We start from the raw sequence: 13,598 nt of genomic DNA on the forward strand, positions 1-13,598 counted from the left end.
GCATGACCAGAACCATGAACAATTGTCTAATTCTTTGATTCGAATAACTTGACCCAGAATAATTGGCCTTGATTCTTACGGAATCTCTTAATGGTCTTCTTTCTAATGCCAGCTTCTGCTATTTGTGACTAATTTAAATAGGAGCTTCATTCTCTCAATTGTAGGGGTGGATTTTCTTTTGATTTACTCTTAAATGAAGATAAGAAATGTTAACAAATTGCCCTCTTAGATTTGACATCTCTACAGTGTCTGTGTTTATTTTTTTAAGAGGAGACACATTACAGAGCATGCATTAAAAAGCTCTAAATTTCAAGTAGCTCGCTATGGGATAGATGATTATGACCATCTCAGAGCTGGATAAGATGGATGTGAATTTAGCATGTTTTGCGGGTTCGGCACTCCAGGATGTTGATGTACATGTCAACTTTATGTGAATCCCTGCGTAGGCAGTAGAACAGGTTATAATATTCAGAAATACGCCTATCTTCATTGCTGAACTTCATGGATGAGTATCTTGACCAGGGAATGCGAGCCTCGTGTATCGTCTTCAAGACTGGAAAAATAATCTGAATACCGAAATGATAATGACTTCTTATGTGTTTTATTAGTATGTGCTTATCTTTTTTTCTTCTAATTATCAAATAAAGATTTGGGGAAAACATATGAATATAAAGCTCTCCAGATATGGATTTTGGAGCCAGCCTCTGAGAAAACTATTAGAAATCTAAAAAGTAGAAATGGAACTCAAGTTTAGTTTTAACTTTCTCTTTTCTTCCTTCCCACTCTCATCCTTTGATTTGAGGAGAACAAAGAAAGAAGACAAGTGGAACTTCAATAGCAGATGTCGGGGTTACTTTAGAAAAATGCTGATCTTGGAAATTCTGTTCTCTAGTACTGTTACTCTTGAAAACATTACAACCACCAGTGCCCAGGAAGAGGCAAGCTTTTGGTGGAATTGTGTGCAATGCAGCGAAGGCTGCACATGTCAAAAATTGCGGTGAAATTCTGACTCCTTTACAGTAGAATCTATCACTCTGAATGTCTAGGCTCCTGGTTTATGTAGTAGCCATCTAGCATATAGAAGTCATGAACCTTTTTCTTACAAAATGAGATATTTCCAAACTCCTTATGCATTACAGTGGTCACCTCTTTCATTCATGAACAAAGCAAGAAAGCCCTCTGCAGGATGCTCACCTTCCCGAAATGAGTCTCTATTAATGATTCAAGTTTCTCTGACATGTTCTCAATCTCTTCGGCACTTGATACGACAGCCTCTGACAGATTTTTCATACTCTGAATCTCCGGGACTAGATAATACAGAGGATTATTCCAGCAGTACAGTAACACGAGTGTCCACTTAATAAGGTCTTCATTCTAAGCAACCAGAAGAAACGGTCTCATTAAAAAAATCATAATTCAGTGGTTTTGGTAACATGTGATCTTTGCTCAGAGCAGCTGACCTAAAAAACTTTTGGTTATTCCTATGTGCATGCAGAGATTTTTGAAGGTAGTAAAAGTTGCAAAAGGATAAAATGTAAGCTATTACTTCACACTTTGCTGAATTTTTAAACATCTAGGTTATTTTAGGAACTAATTCTTCTGATGCATTCTAATTTATAACATGAAGAATTTTCTTTTTACTTCTGAAATTCTACCACGACTCAGTGAGTTCTTTTGTGTTTGTATATTTCCATGAGAGAATCTAAGTATTTACGGCAAGTCAGTATGTGCTGCAGTGCCTGACCCAGGAGAGAGGGATTCCACCTGTGCCCACATCATTGTCACCCAGTGATTCATTCGTATTAATGAATCAGATGAGTCACTTGTATTGATTTTTGATTGGTAATTGTTTTATGATAGTACATCAAAGAGACAATGAAAAGACATGATTTTCCTAAACAGGCTTCTCTCCTCAGCTGATCCCAATACCAGCCCCCTGCTGATATCAGAACAGTCTGTTTGTTGACAAGTGTCTGGGCAGAAAATGGCACAGTGTTGTCTTTAGTAACAGCATCAGTGGGATTCACAGTGGAGGGTCCCCCCTAGTTCACTACTACTAGCAGAATTGAGCCTGAAAATCCCGGGGGCTGAAGATCTCTAGTTAATATGTTTGATTTCTTTACAGCCATGAACTGTTTTAGTGGTAAATAACAGAGAACTGAATAGGATTAAATATAGTAATGCACATAAAGTGAAAGTGAAGTCGCTCAGTCGTGCCCGACTCTTTGTAACCCCATGGACAGTAGCCTGCAGCAAGCTCCTCTGTCCATGGGATTTTCTAGGCAAGAGTACTGGAGTGGGTTGCCGTTTCTTTCTCCAGGAAGTCTTTCTGACCCAGGGATTGAACCCAGGTCTCCCACATTGTAGACAGACACTTTACCATCTGAGCCACCAGGGAAGTCTTGTCACATAAAGTGCTGAGTGAAACGTAAGGCCATGTAGTAACTCTAAATAAACTTTAAATTTAAGCTTATTGAAAATCCCTCCTCTTCTTCCTCTTTGTCCTTTTTCCTTTACTTGTTCACCCTCATTATTAATGAGCTTAACAGGGGAATAGAATGCTAGTATCATTAAGAAGGTTGTAGAGAGAGAAGATAGAATTTTAAGGGGGGATGCATGTGAAACTATTTAAATAATGTTAGGAGGAAGGATAATGCAGGAAATCAGAAAGAAGAGATTATAACAGTGAAAATTTGGAGTTGCCATAAATGATTGAGGCTTGATATGTAAAATGTGTTGTCCTTTGAACAGAGGCAATTGTTGCCGCCATGACAAGCAAAGCAATGTTTTATAGGCCATTGTGGGGGAGACTTACAAATTAAGAATAAAAGGTGACAGAGGAGCCGTTGAGAATGATGAATGAAGGAAGTGTCAGAGAAGTAGAAGCAGAATCAGGAGAGCCTTGAAAGGCAGATGCGAGGGCTCAGATGGTGCAGTATGGGATTTACAAGAGGGAGTCACTAGTAACAGGGAGTACTCAAAACTGGGGTGTGTTTATTACATATTCATGAATTTTGCAATCTTATGTTTTACACATGGAAGTTCCCATGCATTTCCTGTTTTCATACAAAATAATAGCTGCGATCCTGTGTCTAATGCTTTGGTTGAACTAAAGTTATCTTCATGGACAATTTATAGATCTGTTATTTATCTTGCTACTACAGATCTTTAGTCATCCCTTGATTTCCCTCATGCTTCATCAGCTGCAAAATATAGTTTCTCTTCAATTGCTTATGGTTCCTCCACCTTTTTCTGCATATACAGTTAACATAACCTCTAATAATCTGAAGTCTGGTAACCTACAGACTGTGTCATTTGATCTGGTGAAAAACCCAGGTGAAAGACTCACGTTCGTCTGCTGGGCTTTATCTCCTTCTTCGGGAGTATGGAAGGAATTGGTGTGGCAGCTCTTGGTGGCATTGATATGGTACAGTTTGCCCTGGGCATATTTTTCATCCTGAAAGTGATCAGGCAATTAGTTAGGGTTGTTGGGCATTCAGTAGATGAAGCCATTACCAGAACACTAACATGTTTGATAGACGTGTATTTTTTTTAACAGGGGGGCATCACAAAATTTGAAAGTCATTCTTTTCCTACTTTTCTATATATTGTCTCTATAAAAATGATTTTACATATAACTTTTCTAAATTTAACCTTTTCCCTTCTCTGTTTTATTATTATCTTTTTTTTTTTTTTTTTTTTTTTTGCTATTTGAACCAAATATAGCACATACGTACCAATATTTGGTGCTTCCCAGGGGGCGGTAGTGGTAAAGAATATTCCTGCCAATGCAAGAGATATAACAAGACTGAGGTTTGAATCCTAGGTAAGGAGCATCCCTTGCGAGAGGGCAGAACAGCCTACTCCAGTATTCTTGCCTGGCCAATCCTATGGACAGAGGATCCTGCTGGGCTACAGTCAGAAGGGTTGTCAAAAATTGGACACAACTGAAGTGACTTAGAATGCATGCATGCACCTCTATTTAACCATTTAATATTTGTTTACTTGGAAGAGTTGGAAAAAAATAGACAGTCAAAATGGAGGATAAAAGAAAAGCTAATGAGTAAAAAAGAACTACGTGAATTTAATAGAAAACTTTAGCTCCGCCTATTATTAGCTGTCTGCTCTACTGTGTGCTCCTTGATTGACCTAAAAGAATTAACATACAACTTTCAAATACCTTCCTCCGAAAGAGAATAATTGTTTCCAATTGTAAACACCCCTTCTATTGTAGCTCAAAACCAATTCACTGCAAATCTTAGAACAATAATTTGTACCTTTAAAAAAACTACAAAGTATTCATTTCTGTGACCAGGAATCTGCTTTGTTTAACATGTTCCATCCACCCAGTTCACTGCAGAGCAGTTCTCATTTATTGGCTATTTACTCTGAGCCTGGAGAAGAAAGCCCAGAGAGACACTGAAGGACCAGAAAATCAACACGCTTCCTTTTCCCCAGTCCCACCTGAAAGTGCTTTGTGTCAGGTAGTATTGTGGGCTGAGTCTGTGTTCTTCATGTGTTAGAGCCCTAACTGCCAAAGTGCTGTGTTTTGAAAAGGGTTCTGACTTTTGGGGATCCCATGGTCTATAGCCCACCAGATTCCTCTGTCCATGGGATTTCTCAGGCAAGAATACTGGAGTGCTTGCCGTTCCAGTCTCCAGGGAATCTTCCAGACCCAGGGATAGAACCCAAGTCTCTCACATTGCAGACAGATTCTTTATCATCTGAGCCACCAGCGAAGCCCATTAAGGTCAAATGAGCTCTTAAGGTGGAACACTGATCCAATAGGTTTAGCGTTTCCATGAAGCGAAACACCAGAGAATTCACTCTGTGTCTCTGTGTCTTTTCCTCTCTCTCTCTTCCCCCTGCCCCATGCTTTGGGAGGAGTCACAGAGAAGCCAGCCTGGGAAAAAAGAGTTCTTACCAGAACCTCACCTTGCTGGCACCCTGATCTGGGACACTATCCCCCAGAACTGTGAGGAAAGAAATTTCTGTTGTTTATTCCACTGAGTGTATTGTATTATTTTATGGCATTCCTAGCTGATAAATACAAAATCATTTATTTTGGAAATTTAAAAAAGAAAATGAATGAAAGGAAATTGAAAAAGTTATTGCACTTCTTAGGAATCTTTGAGATTTCACAAAACTGATCCTTTCTTCGATTTCAACATCTTATGAACTGACGGCTTCTTTGACCTAGAGAGGGTGTTATTGCAGCCTTCTTGTTTAAAGGATAGTATAGCCCTGTCACTTAGGCGAAGTTTCCTTCTGGGAACCTGGCAGGCTACAGTCCACAGAGTCGCAAGAGTCGGACATGATTTACCAACTAAACCACCACACCAGAGTACTTACAAACTCATTGAACATTATTGTGGAAAGGTTATGGATGTCGTGGGAGAGGCTGAGGGCATAGACAAACACGTCTGTAAGGGATTTCTGTAAGGAGACAAACACGTCAGGACTGCAGGACAGGCATGATTTGCCTTGGCACAGGACCAGATTAGACACGACCAGCAGCAGCAGCAGGCAGGACCCTGTTTAAATAAAAACATGAGCCATTCTGAGATGATCTAGTCACCTGAGGTCATCAAACCCATCCTGTGGAGGGAAGCCTTTTCTTTCCCTGTGGCTCTGACCAGGAGTTCTTGCCGTAGAAGCTGGGGTGGGGAAGAAGGAGCACCTTCTGTGTAAATTTAGATGGATGATGATATTTGCACAGATAGACAGTTGGAGAAGTAGGTTATTCCATGTATTTTTGAATTGCTCCCAGAAGTACTTCTGTGCTCTGCAAACATTTGGAACTTAATTCTGAGCCAGAGTGTTTAGGCTATTCTTTTAAGACAGTTTAATGTTGGGACTCTGCAGATTCTGAGCAGCGAGGCCTTCTAGGAGTTTGCGATTTTTTACTCTACATCGACTAATGCTTGAATTTTAGACACTGAAATGACAAGAAAAGTCCAGTTAATCTGTGTAGTTTACCATCACAATGGGGTAAGAGTAAACACGTGATCACCACTATTGAGTACAGAGAGAATAATGAGAGAAAAAGATACTGTACCTTGGATCTGCTCTCTCACCTTAGTAACCCCATGCATGTTCTGATACTTTCACAAAAGCTTTAAAACATCTCAAAATTTGTGTTTCACAGGAACCCTGTGAGAAAACCTTAATCTTCACTATGATCATCAAGTTCTGTTAATAAAGATGTGATGACTTGGAGAGGGCAAGTAATTTTCCCCAGGTCCCATTATTAGCAGATGCAGGTCACCGGGCACCAGTACACTCATCTGTTCACTTCGTGATGTCACATCACACATGCCTGTGGCCCTCGGTCTGCATGTGTGTAATTAGGACCACATCAGGAGCTGTGATGACTCTGCTTAAGAAGAAAAATATTTTGTCTTTGACTGCAAAACAGCAGTGACCCTAGAACATTGGTTTTATCCATTTGTTCTGCTCTGTCTATAAAACACTCACTGTTACAGTCTTTGACAATTATCAGTGTGGGGGCCTGGTTCTCTTGGCTAGCCCTTCTTCTTGGCACCTTGGCAGCTCTTCTACTCTTATCCATCTTTATTCTTCTCATTACGTTTGTTTCTTGGAGAAAATAGCAAATAAATCTCCAAATGGTAACACAAGAATATTACCTGGTCAGCACCCAAGACAACGTCATCAGCCCTGCAAACAAGGCCTGCCTCTTCCTGACTTTGACTTTTTAAGGACAAAATTTACCTGTCTGGTCAGGAATACATCCTGACAACCCCTGGGGCTTTGTTTTTGAATCATCTCCAAAATATCTCCTCTTTGACAGTAGAACTAGACCTTCATGCTTCCATGATGTATTGTAATATTTCAGAAATTATTCCTGGCCCTACCTTTGGCCAACTAAGCATAAATCATAGACTCTTGCAAGCATGATTTTAATATTACTTTTCCTGTCTGACCTTTGTAAGTAAGTAGAATTTAAGACTAAAGTGAGCAAGAATTGAGTTTGGACAAAGAACTGAAAAAATAGAGATTTTATCCTCCTGAATGAGATCTGAACATGATTCTTTTTCCAATTTACCAGAAGAGTGATAATTTAATGAAGGATAAGATATCAGCATTTACTAGGTTTTCTCTGCTCTTAGTTAGTTTAAATGGGCATGGTATCTAAGAATAAAATGAATATTTAAAATTAGGTGATGAAAATAAAAGAAAGTGAAAGGGAAGTCACTCAGTCCTGTCCGACTCTTACTGACCCCATGGACTACAGCCCACCAGGCCCTCCTTCCATGGGATTTTCCAGGCAAGAGTACTGGAGTGGGGTGCCATTGCCTTCTCTGGAAAATAAAAGAAGTTGTCCTCAAAAACAAGACATATAAGTTGGAGTAATTTGGGACCATCTTTCTCATCAAGTAAAGATCTTATTGTGACAGGCCAGGAGGATAATAGCTTATATAACATGTATTTGTGTGCATATATTTCTGTGCGTGTATACATGTGCTATGCATAAATATATGCTTAATTCCTTCATGAAACTTTGGACCTTATAAAATTCAATTTTATAAGAGGCGGTAAATATAGCAGCATATCCTAATTCCTAATGTAATTGATCATCCATTGGTAGATGACTAACTATATGATTTTTTTTCTGTTAAATTGTTTTTTTAATATTTTATCTCAAATACTTATTTTTTTATTTTTTTAATTTAAATTTATTGATTTTAATTGGAGGTTAATTACTGTACAATATTCTATTGGTTCTGCCACACATCAACATGAATCCACCACGGGCATACACGTGTTCCCGATCCCTAACCCCCCTCCCACCTCCCTCCCTGTACCATCCCTCAGGGTCATCCCAGTGCACCAGACCCAAGGATCCTGTATCGAACCTGGACTGGTGATTCGTTTCCTATATGATATTCTACATGTTTCCATGACATTCCCCCAATTGTTACACATGTGTTTGCTTTCATAGCACATATATTAAAAATTTGGAATAATACTGAGAAGATTAGCATGACCCCTGCCCAAGGATGACACACAAATTTGTTAAGGCTTCCATATTTTTCTGTAACAGCTTCGAGGGGTGGGATGGGAAGGATGGTGGCAAGGAGGTTCAAGAGCATGGGGACAAAGGTATCCCTATGGCTGATTCATGCTGATGTTTGGCCAAAACCAGTACAGTATTGTAAAGCAAGTCCCCTTCAATTAAACATCAAGAAATTCAATTCTAAAAACTGTTATAGGGGATCATATAACAGGTTCAGATATCCATTGTATGACTAAAGAGGATCTGACTCTAAACTGATGATGTCAGTTATCATTGGTTAGTGATTCATTAACTTTATAGTTGAATGAGAAAAGTAAACTCACAAACACTGTTGTCTTGATTCAGTGTCATAGCAGGCTATAATCCTTGTCTGCGTTCGCTTTTAGGTGGTGAAGTGCCCAAACTTTGAAACTGAGGCTGTTCCCAGAAGCGCACAGTCGTGAGTCCTGTCCAAGGTTTTTGTTCCTGATGCTGGAGGCTTCTGTTTGCTGGTCACTAAGACCAAAATTTTCTCTGCTGAGCATTCTCTGGGTCTATCATGTGCACAAGTCTTTATATTTTGGTTTTCCAACTTGATTTTCTTATTCTTTTGATCAGACTACCAAGTCCCTTGATGATTTCTTTTTCAGACCCTTTTGTGCTTTGATCTTTCTGATGCTCATTAGTGTATTTGCTTCCATGTCTACCTTTCTGACTAGTTTTCAGCATCTACATAAACACTACCCTATTCTCTTACTGTCTGGATTTTGGCGTTTAGTATCAGCATGTTTTATGAACTTCATTTTCCTTCTGGTGCAGTTTCTGGTACACAGCTTAAGATGGTTGGCTCACATCTGGCTTGTTCGTGTTGTCTCCAAACAATTAGAGAACTCTGCTTTCTTTCTAGGCAATACTGCAGTTCGTTTTGATACCATTGCTAATTTTCTGTGATTTCCCTTCCTGCCTCATAAGCTTTGTCTTTCTCAATCTAGTGTACCGTGAGCATTATGGGCTGTGTATTGTTATTACTATTTTAAATCAATATCCACTAGTATAGCAGAGAATTAAAGGCAATAAAATGGGAATAGTATTAGTAATAATACATTCCCCAAAAATGTAATCCAGTAATGCTCCCAGTTTTAAATGACTTTCTATGCATGTATTACTGAGGTCCCCTACTCATTTTTCCATACAAGGTGCTTCAATTTTGAAATAGAATGTAGGAAACAGTGGAGTGGAAAATTCTGAAAATCACCTTGGATTTTAGATGCCTCAAGATTAAGTATGTAATTATTAGTTTGTTATAGTTAATAAGGCTATTCTGAGCACATATAGCTCAGTGTAGGGTGATTGCTATTGGGTAAAGGATGTATTCTGTGAACTGCATCACCAAACAGGTGATTGGAGATAAAGAAAGCAATGCCAGGAAGACACAGGCTTTTTTTTCTGGAAGGAAGAACTGTCATCTACAGTCTACTCATCATATTTTTCAAAACACTTACTCTTCCTTTGCTCATTTAATAATTTGGGTTGTTTGATTTCTTTTCATACTGAGTTGCATAAGTCTCTTATATATACTTGGATACAAAGCCCTTTCCAAATATGTGATTTGCAAATATTTTTTTTTTCATTCCATAGGTTGTCATTTCATTTTACTGATGGCTTCTTTTACTATGCAGAAGGTTTTGAGTTTGATGTGGTCTCACTGGTTTATTTTTGCAGTTCTTGCCTTTGCTTTTGATGACTGAGTTGTTTGAGCTGCTTGTATTTTGGAAAGCAATCCTTTATCAGTTGTTTTATTTGCTATTATCTTCTTCCATTCTTACCAAAAGACTCAGACTGGCTGAATGGATACAAAAACAAGATCCATATATATGCTGTCTACCAGAGACCTACTTCAATCCTACAGACACATACAGACTGAAAGTAAGTGGATGGAAAAAGATATTCCATGCAAATGGAAATCAAAAGAAAGCCAGATTGGCAATTCTCGTATCAGAAAAAAACAAACCTTAAAATCAAAACTATTATAAGAGATTAAGAAGGACACTACCAAATGATCAAGGGATCAGTCCAAGAAAAAGACATAACAATTTTAACTATTTATGTACCCTGCATAAGGGCACCTCAATACATAAGGTAAACACTAACTGACACAAAAGGGGAAATTGAGCATAACACAATAATAGTAGGCATGTTAACCCCACACCTACACCAGTGGACAGATCATCAGAACAGAAAATATAAGGAAACATAAACCTAGAAGGAAATATTAGAGCAAACAGAACTAACTGATATCTTCAACACATTCCATCCAAACGCAGAAGAATACACTTTCTTCTCAAGTGCACATGGAACATTCTCCTCATCTTGGGCCCCAAATCAAACCTCAATAAATTTAAGTAAATTGAAATTATATCAAGAATTTTCTCTGACCACAACACTATGATACTGCTACTGCTACTGTTGCTAAGTCGCTTCAGTCGTGTCCGACTCTGTGCGAGCCCATAGACGGCAGCCCACCAGGCTCCCCTGTCCCTGGGATTCTCCAGGCAAGAACACTGGAGTGGGTTGCCATTTCCTTCTCCAATGCATGAAAGTGAAAAGTGAAAGTGAAGTCGCTCAGTCGTGTCCGACTCTTAGCAACCCCATGGACTGTAGCCCAGGAGGTCCTACATCCATGGGATTTTCAAGGCAAGAGCACTATGATATGAGATATCAATTATAGGGAAAAAAGAACTTTAAAGAACACAAACACATGGTGATTAAACAACACATTTCTAAATAGTGAATTTCTTCAGTTTACTGAAGACATAAGGGAAATCAACACATTCCTAGAAACAAAGAACAATGAAAACATGATGATCAAAAGCCTAGAGGATGCAACACAAGCAGTTCTAAGAGGGAAGTTCATGGTAATACAAATCCGACCTCAAGAAACACATTCTATAGACAACCTAACTTTACGTATCTTTAACTCTTTTTAAATTTCTCTTATCAATGTCTTAAAGGTTTTGCATAAAATCTTTCAGCACCTTGCTTGTTTATTTCTAAGTGTTTTATCTTTTTTGATGCAATAGCAAATGGGATTGTTTTCTTTATTCCACTTTCTGATAGTTCACTGTTGATATATAGGTAGGCAACTGAGTTTCGTATATTGGAATATAGTAAACATAATGTATGCTCCATCTTTAAAGAATAGACATTTTCTCACAAATAAGACATATAGATGATCAAGAGGTATATGACAAGATGCTCAGTATCACTAGTAATCAAAAGAAATGCAGATCAAAAGCACAAGGGATATCTCCTCATACCTGTTTGAAAGGTTAGTACCAAAAGTGTAAGAAATGACAAATGTTATTGAGGATGAGGAGAAAAAGGAGTGCTTATGCACTGTTGGTAGGGATGTATACTGGTGCAACTCCCATGAACACATACTGTGGAGGTTATTCAAGAAATTTAAAAGAGAATGTTTACGTGATGCATTATCCCACTTCTTCTTTTTTTTTTTTTTTAAACTTTACATAATTGTATTAGTTTCGCCAAATATCAAAATGAATCCACCACAGGTATACATGTGTTCCCCATCCTGAACCCTGGACATATAGTCAAAGCAAATGAAATCATTGTCTCAACGAGAGATCTGTATTCCCATGTTCATTGCAGCATTATTCACAGTAGTCTTGTTATAGAAACAACAATCTTTCAACAGGTGAATGGATTAAAACTATCTGATGTGACATATATACTACTACTACTAAGTCACTTCAGTTGTGTCCAACCCTGTGCGACCCATAGACGGCAGCCCACCAGGCTCCCCTGTCCCTGGGATTCTCCAGGCAAGAACACTGGAGTGGGTTGCCATTGCTGTTCCCAATGCATTAAAGTGAAAAGTGAAAGTGAAGTCGCTGAGTCGTGTCTGACTCTTAGCAACCCCATGGACTGCAGCCTACCAGGCTCCTGCATCCATGGGATATTCCAGGCAAAAGTACTGGAGTGAAGTGCCATTGCCTTCTGCGTGTGACCTATATAGGTAAGTAATATTTAGCCATTAGAATTGGAAAGAAATCCTTCCATTTGTGGCAACATGGATGAAACTGGAGGGCATTACACTAAGTAAACTAAGTCAGAGAAAGACAAATACCATAGAATCTCAACTATAAGGAGTTTCAAAAAAAAAAAAAAAAAGATTTCAGAGTAGAAAAATGATCTGCCAAATGATTGCCAGAGAAGAGGAAAATTGGGAGAGTTTTTTAAAGGTTGCATATTTTCATGTATAAAAAATTAATTAGGTGAGGATCTAAGTTTGAGCTTCATGATCTAATCATGAGATTGAACAAGCTCTGGGAGTCGGGATGTACAGGGAAGCCTGGTGTGCTACAGCCCCTGGGGTCACACAGAGTGGGACACGACTGAATGACTGACTGAACTGAAGAGAGTGGGACTTACCTGTGTTCTCCTCAAAAAGCAAAAGTTAAATGTGTGTGTGGTAATGATAATGTTACTTAATAGAAAGGGAAACTCATTTCTAATCCATGCACAAATGGGGGTGGACAAGATGACGGAGGGGTAGGTGGAAGTGGGGTACACCTCTCTCCACTGATGCATCAAGAACGTCTAAAGACGCAGCAGTTCTCACAGAAGACCAGGTGAATCCTGGCAGGACTCCCTGACTACTGAGAAGGAATATCCGGTCCATGCAGAACTTGGTAGGACAAAGGAAAGAAGGGACAAGGAGGAAGGGGAAAGAAGGAGGAGAGCAAGTGGGACCAGCCTGAACCTGGGGGAGAGGGAGCTGAAGCACAGGGGATAGATCCCCGTGTCCATGGCCGTCCACTGGGACGAGGGAGGCATTTAAAGCAGTTGGGGAGTGAACTCACTAATGTGACAGTCTGAACGGAGTGAGAACCACATAGACAAGCCATGCTGCAGCCTCTCATACCTCGGATAGGGTTGTAAGTCCACTGGTGTCCACGGAAGCTGGGAGCTGGAGCCATGGGGACTGTGGAATGATCCCAGGGTGAGGATGCCTGCTGACCGTGGGGAGTCAGCCTGATGGGATGGGATGGAGGACATGCACTGCATTGAATGCTTCTTAAGGAAAGCCATGAGGCCATAAAAGTAGGGTTCAACTGCCTGTGGATTAGAGCTGTCTCTTTCTCCATGCTGGTACCTGTAGGTTGAGCAATAGAGAAAGACTTCAGTGAGGGTGGTCCTTGAGTGCCTGATGTACTAATCAGTGGAGAACTTTGAATGTCTATATACCGGACCCTATACTATTCTCTGTCTAAATTTTAGGTTTTAGTATCGTAATGTTTTTATGAACTTAAATTTCTTCTGGTAGAGTTTCTGGTTTACAAATTAAGCTAATTCCTGACAGCTGGCACGATCTTGGTGTTTCAAGAAACTTTGAAAACCTTCCTTCCTTTCAAGGCAGTACTGCCCTTTACTACCATTGCTGACTTCCCGTACTTTCACTTCTTGCCTAATGTATTCTATGTCTTTCTCTATTCGCTATAACTTTAGTAGTATGTATCCCTGTGTTTGTATCAATATTTTAATTAATTATTAATGGATG

General features: G+C 39.3%; 1 protein-coding gene and 1 non-coding gene across 2 annotated transcripts; one reads left to right on the forward strand and one right to left on the reverse strand.

Moving 5' to 3' along the window:
* Positions 1–225: 225 nt before the first annotated feature.
* Positions 226–13,179, reverse strand: LOC113881914 (chorionic somatomammotropin hormone 2-like). Its single transcript, XM_027525039.1, has 5 exons — positions 12,963–13,179; positions 5,353–5,534; positions 3,350–3,457; positions 1,195–1,374; positions 226–566 (listed from the first exon to the last, which is right to left on the reverse strand). The coding sequence occupies exons 1-5, from the start codon at positions 13,135–13,137 to the stop codon at positions 375–377; spliced, it is 837 nt and encodes a 278-aa protein (XP_027380840.1). The 5' UTR covers positions 13,138–13,179; the 3' UTR covers positions 226–374.
* Positions 7,948–8,056, forward strand: LOC113882362. The gene has a single exon (XR_003508370.1). It is a non-coding gene; the product is annotated as a U6 spliceosomal RNA (small nuclear RNA).
* Positions 13,180–13,598: the final 419 nt, after the last annotated feature.

Source organism: Bos indicus x Bos taurus, chromosome 23 (assembly GCF_003369695.1).
Source record: "Bos indicus x Bos taurus breed Angus x Brahman F1 hybrid chromosome 23, Bos_hybrid_MaternalHap_v2.0, whole genome shotgun sequence".
Classification (NCBI taxonomy): Eukaryota; Metazoa; Chordata; class Mammalia; order Artiodactyla; family Bovidae; genus Bos; species Bos indicus x Bos taurus.

Bases quoted from the DNA above. Each gene is read 5' to 3' on its own strand.
- LOC113881914 (XM_027525039.1), bottom strand. From the start codon at position 13,137: ATGGCCTCATGGCTTTCCTTAAGAAGCATTCAATGCAGTGCATGTCCT. The intron at 5,535-12,962 runs GTATGAGAGGCT...TTATTTAAACAG, and splicing joins GACTTACAACCCTATCCGAG to GGTCCTGCCTGCTGCTGCTG. The intron at 567-1,194 runs GTGAGCATCCTG...TTCGGTATTCAG, and splicing joins TAGAGACTCATTTCGGGAAG to ATTATTTTTCCAGTCTTGAA.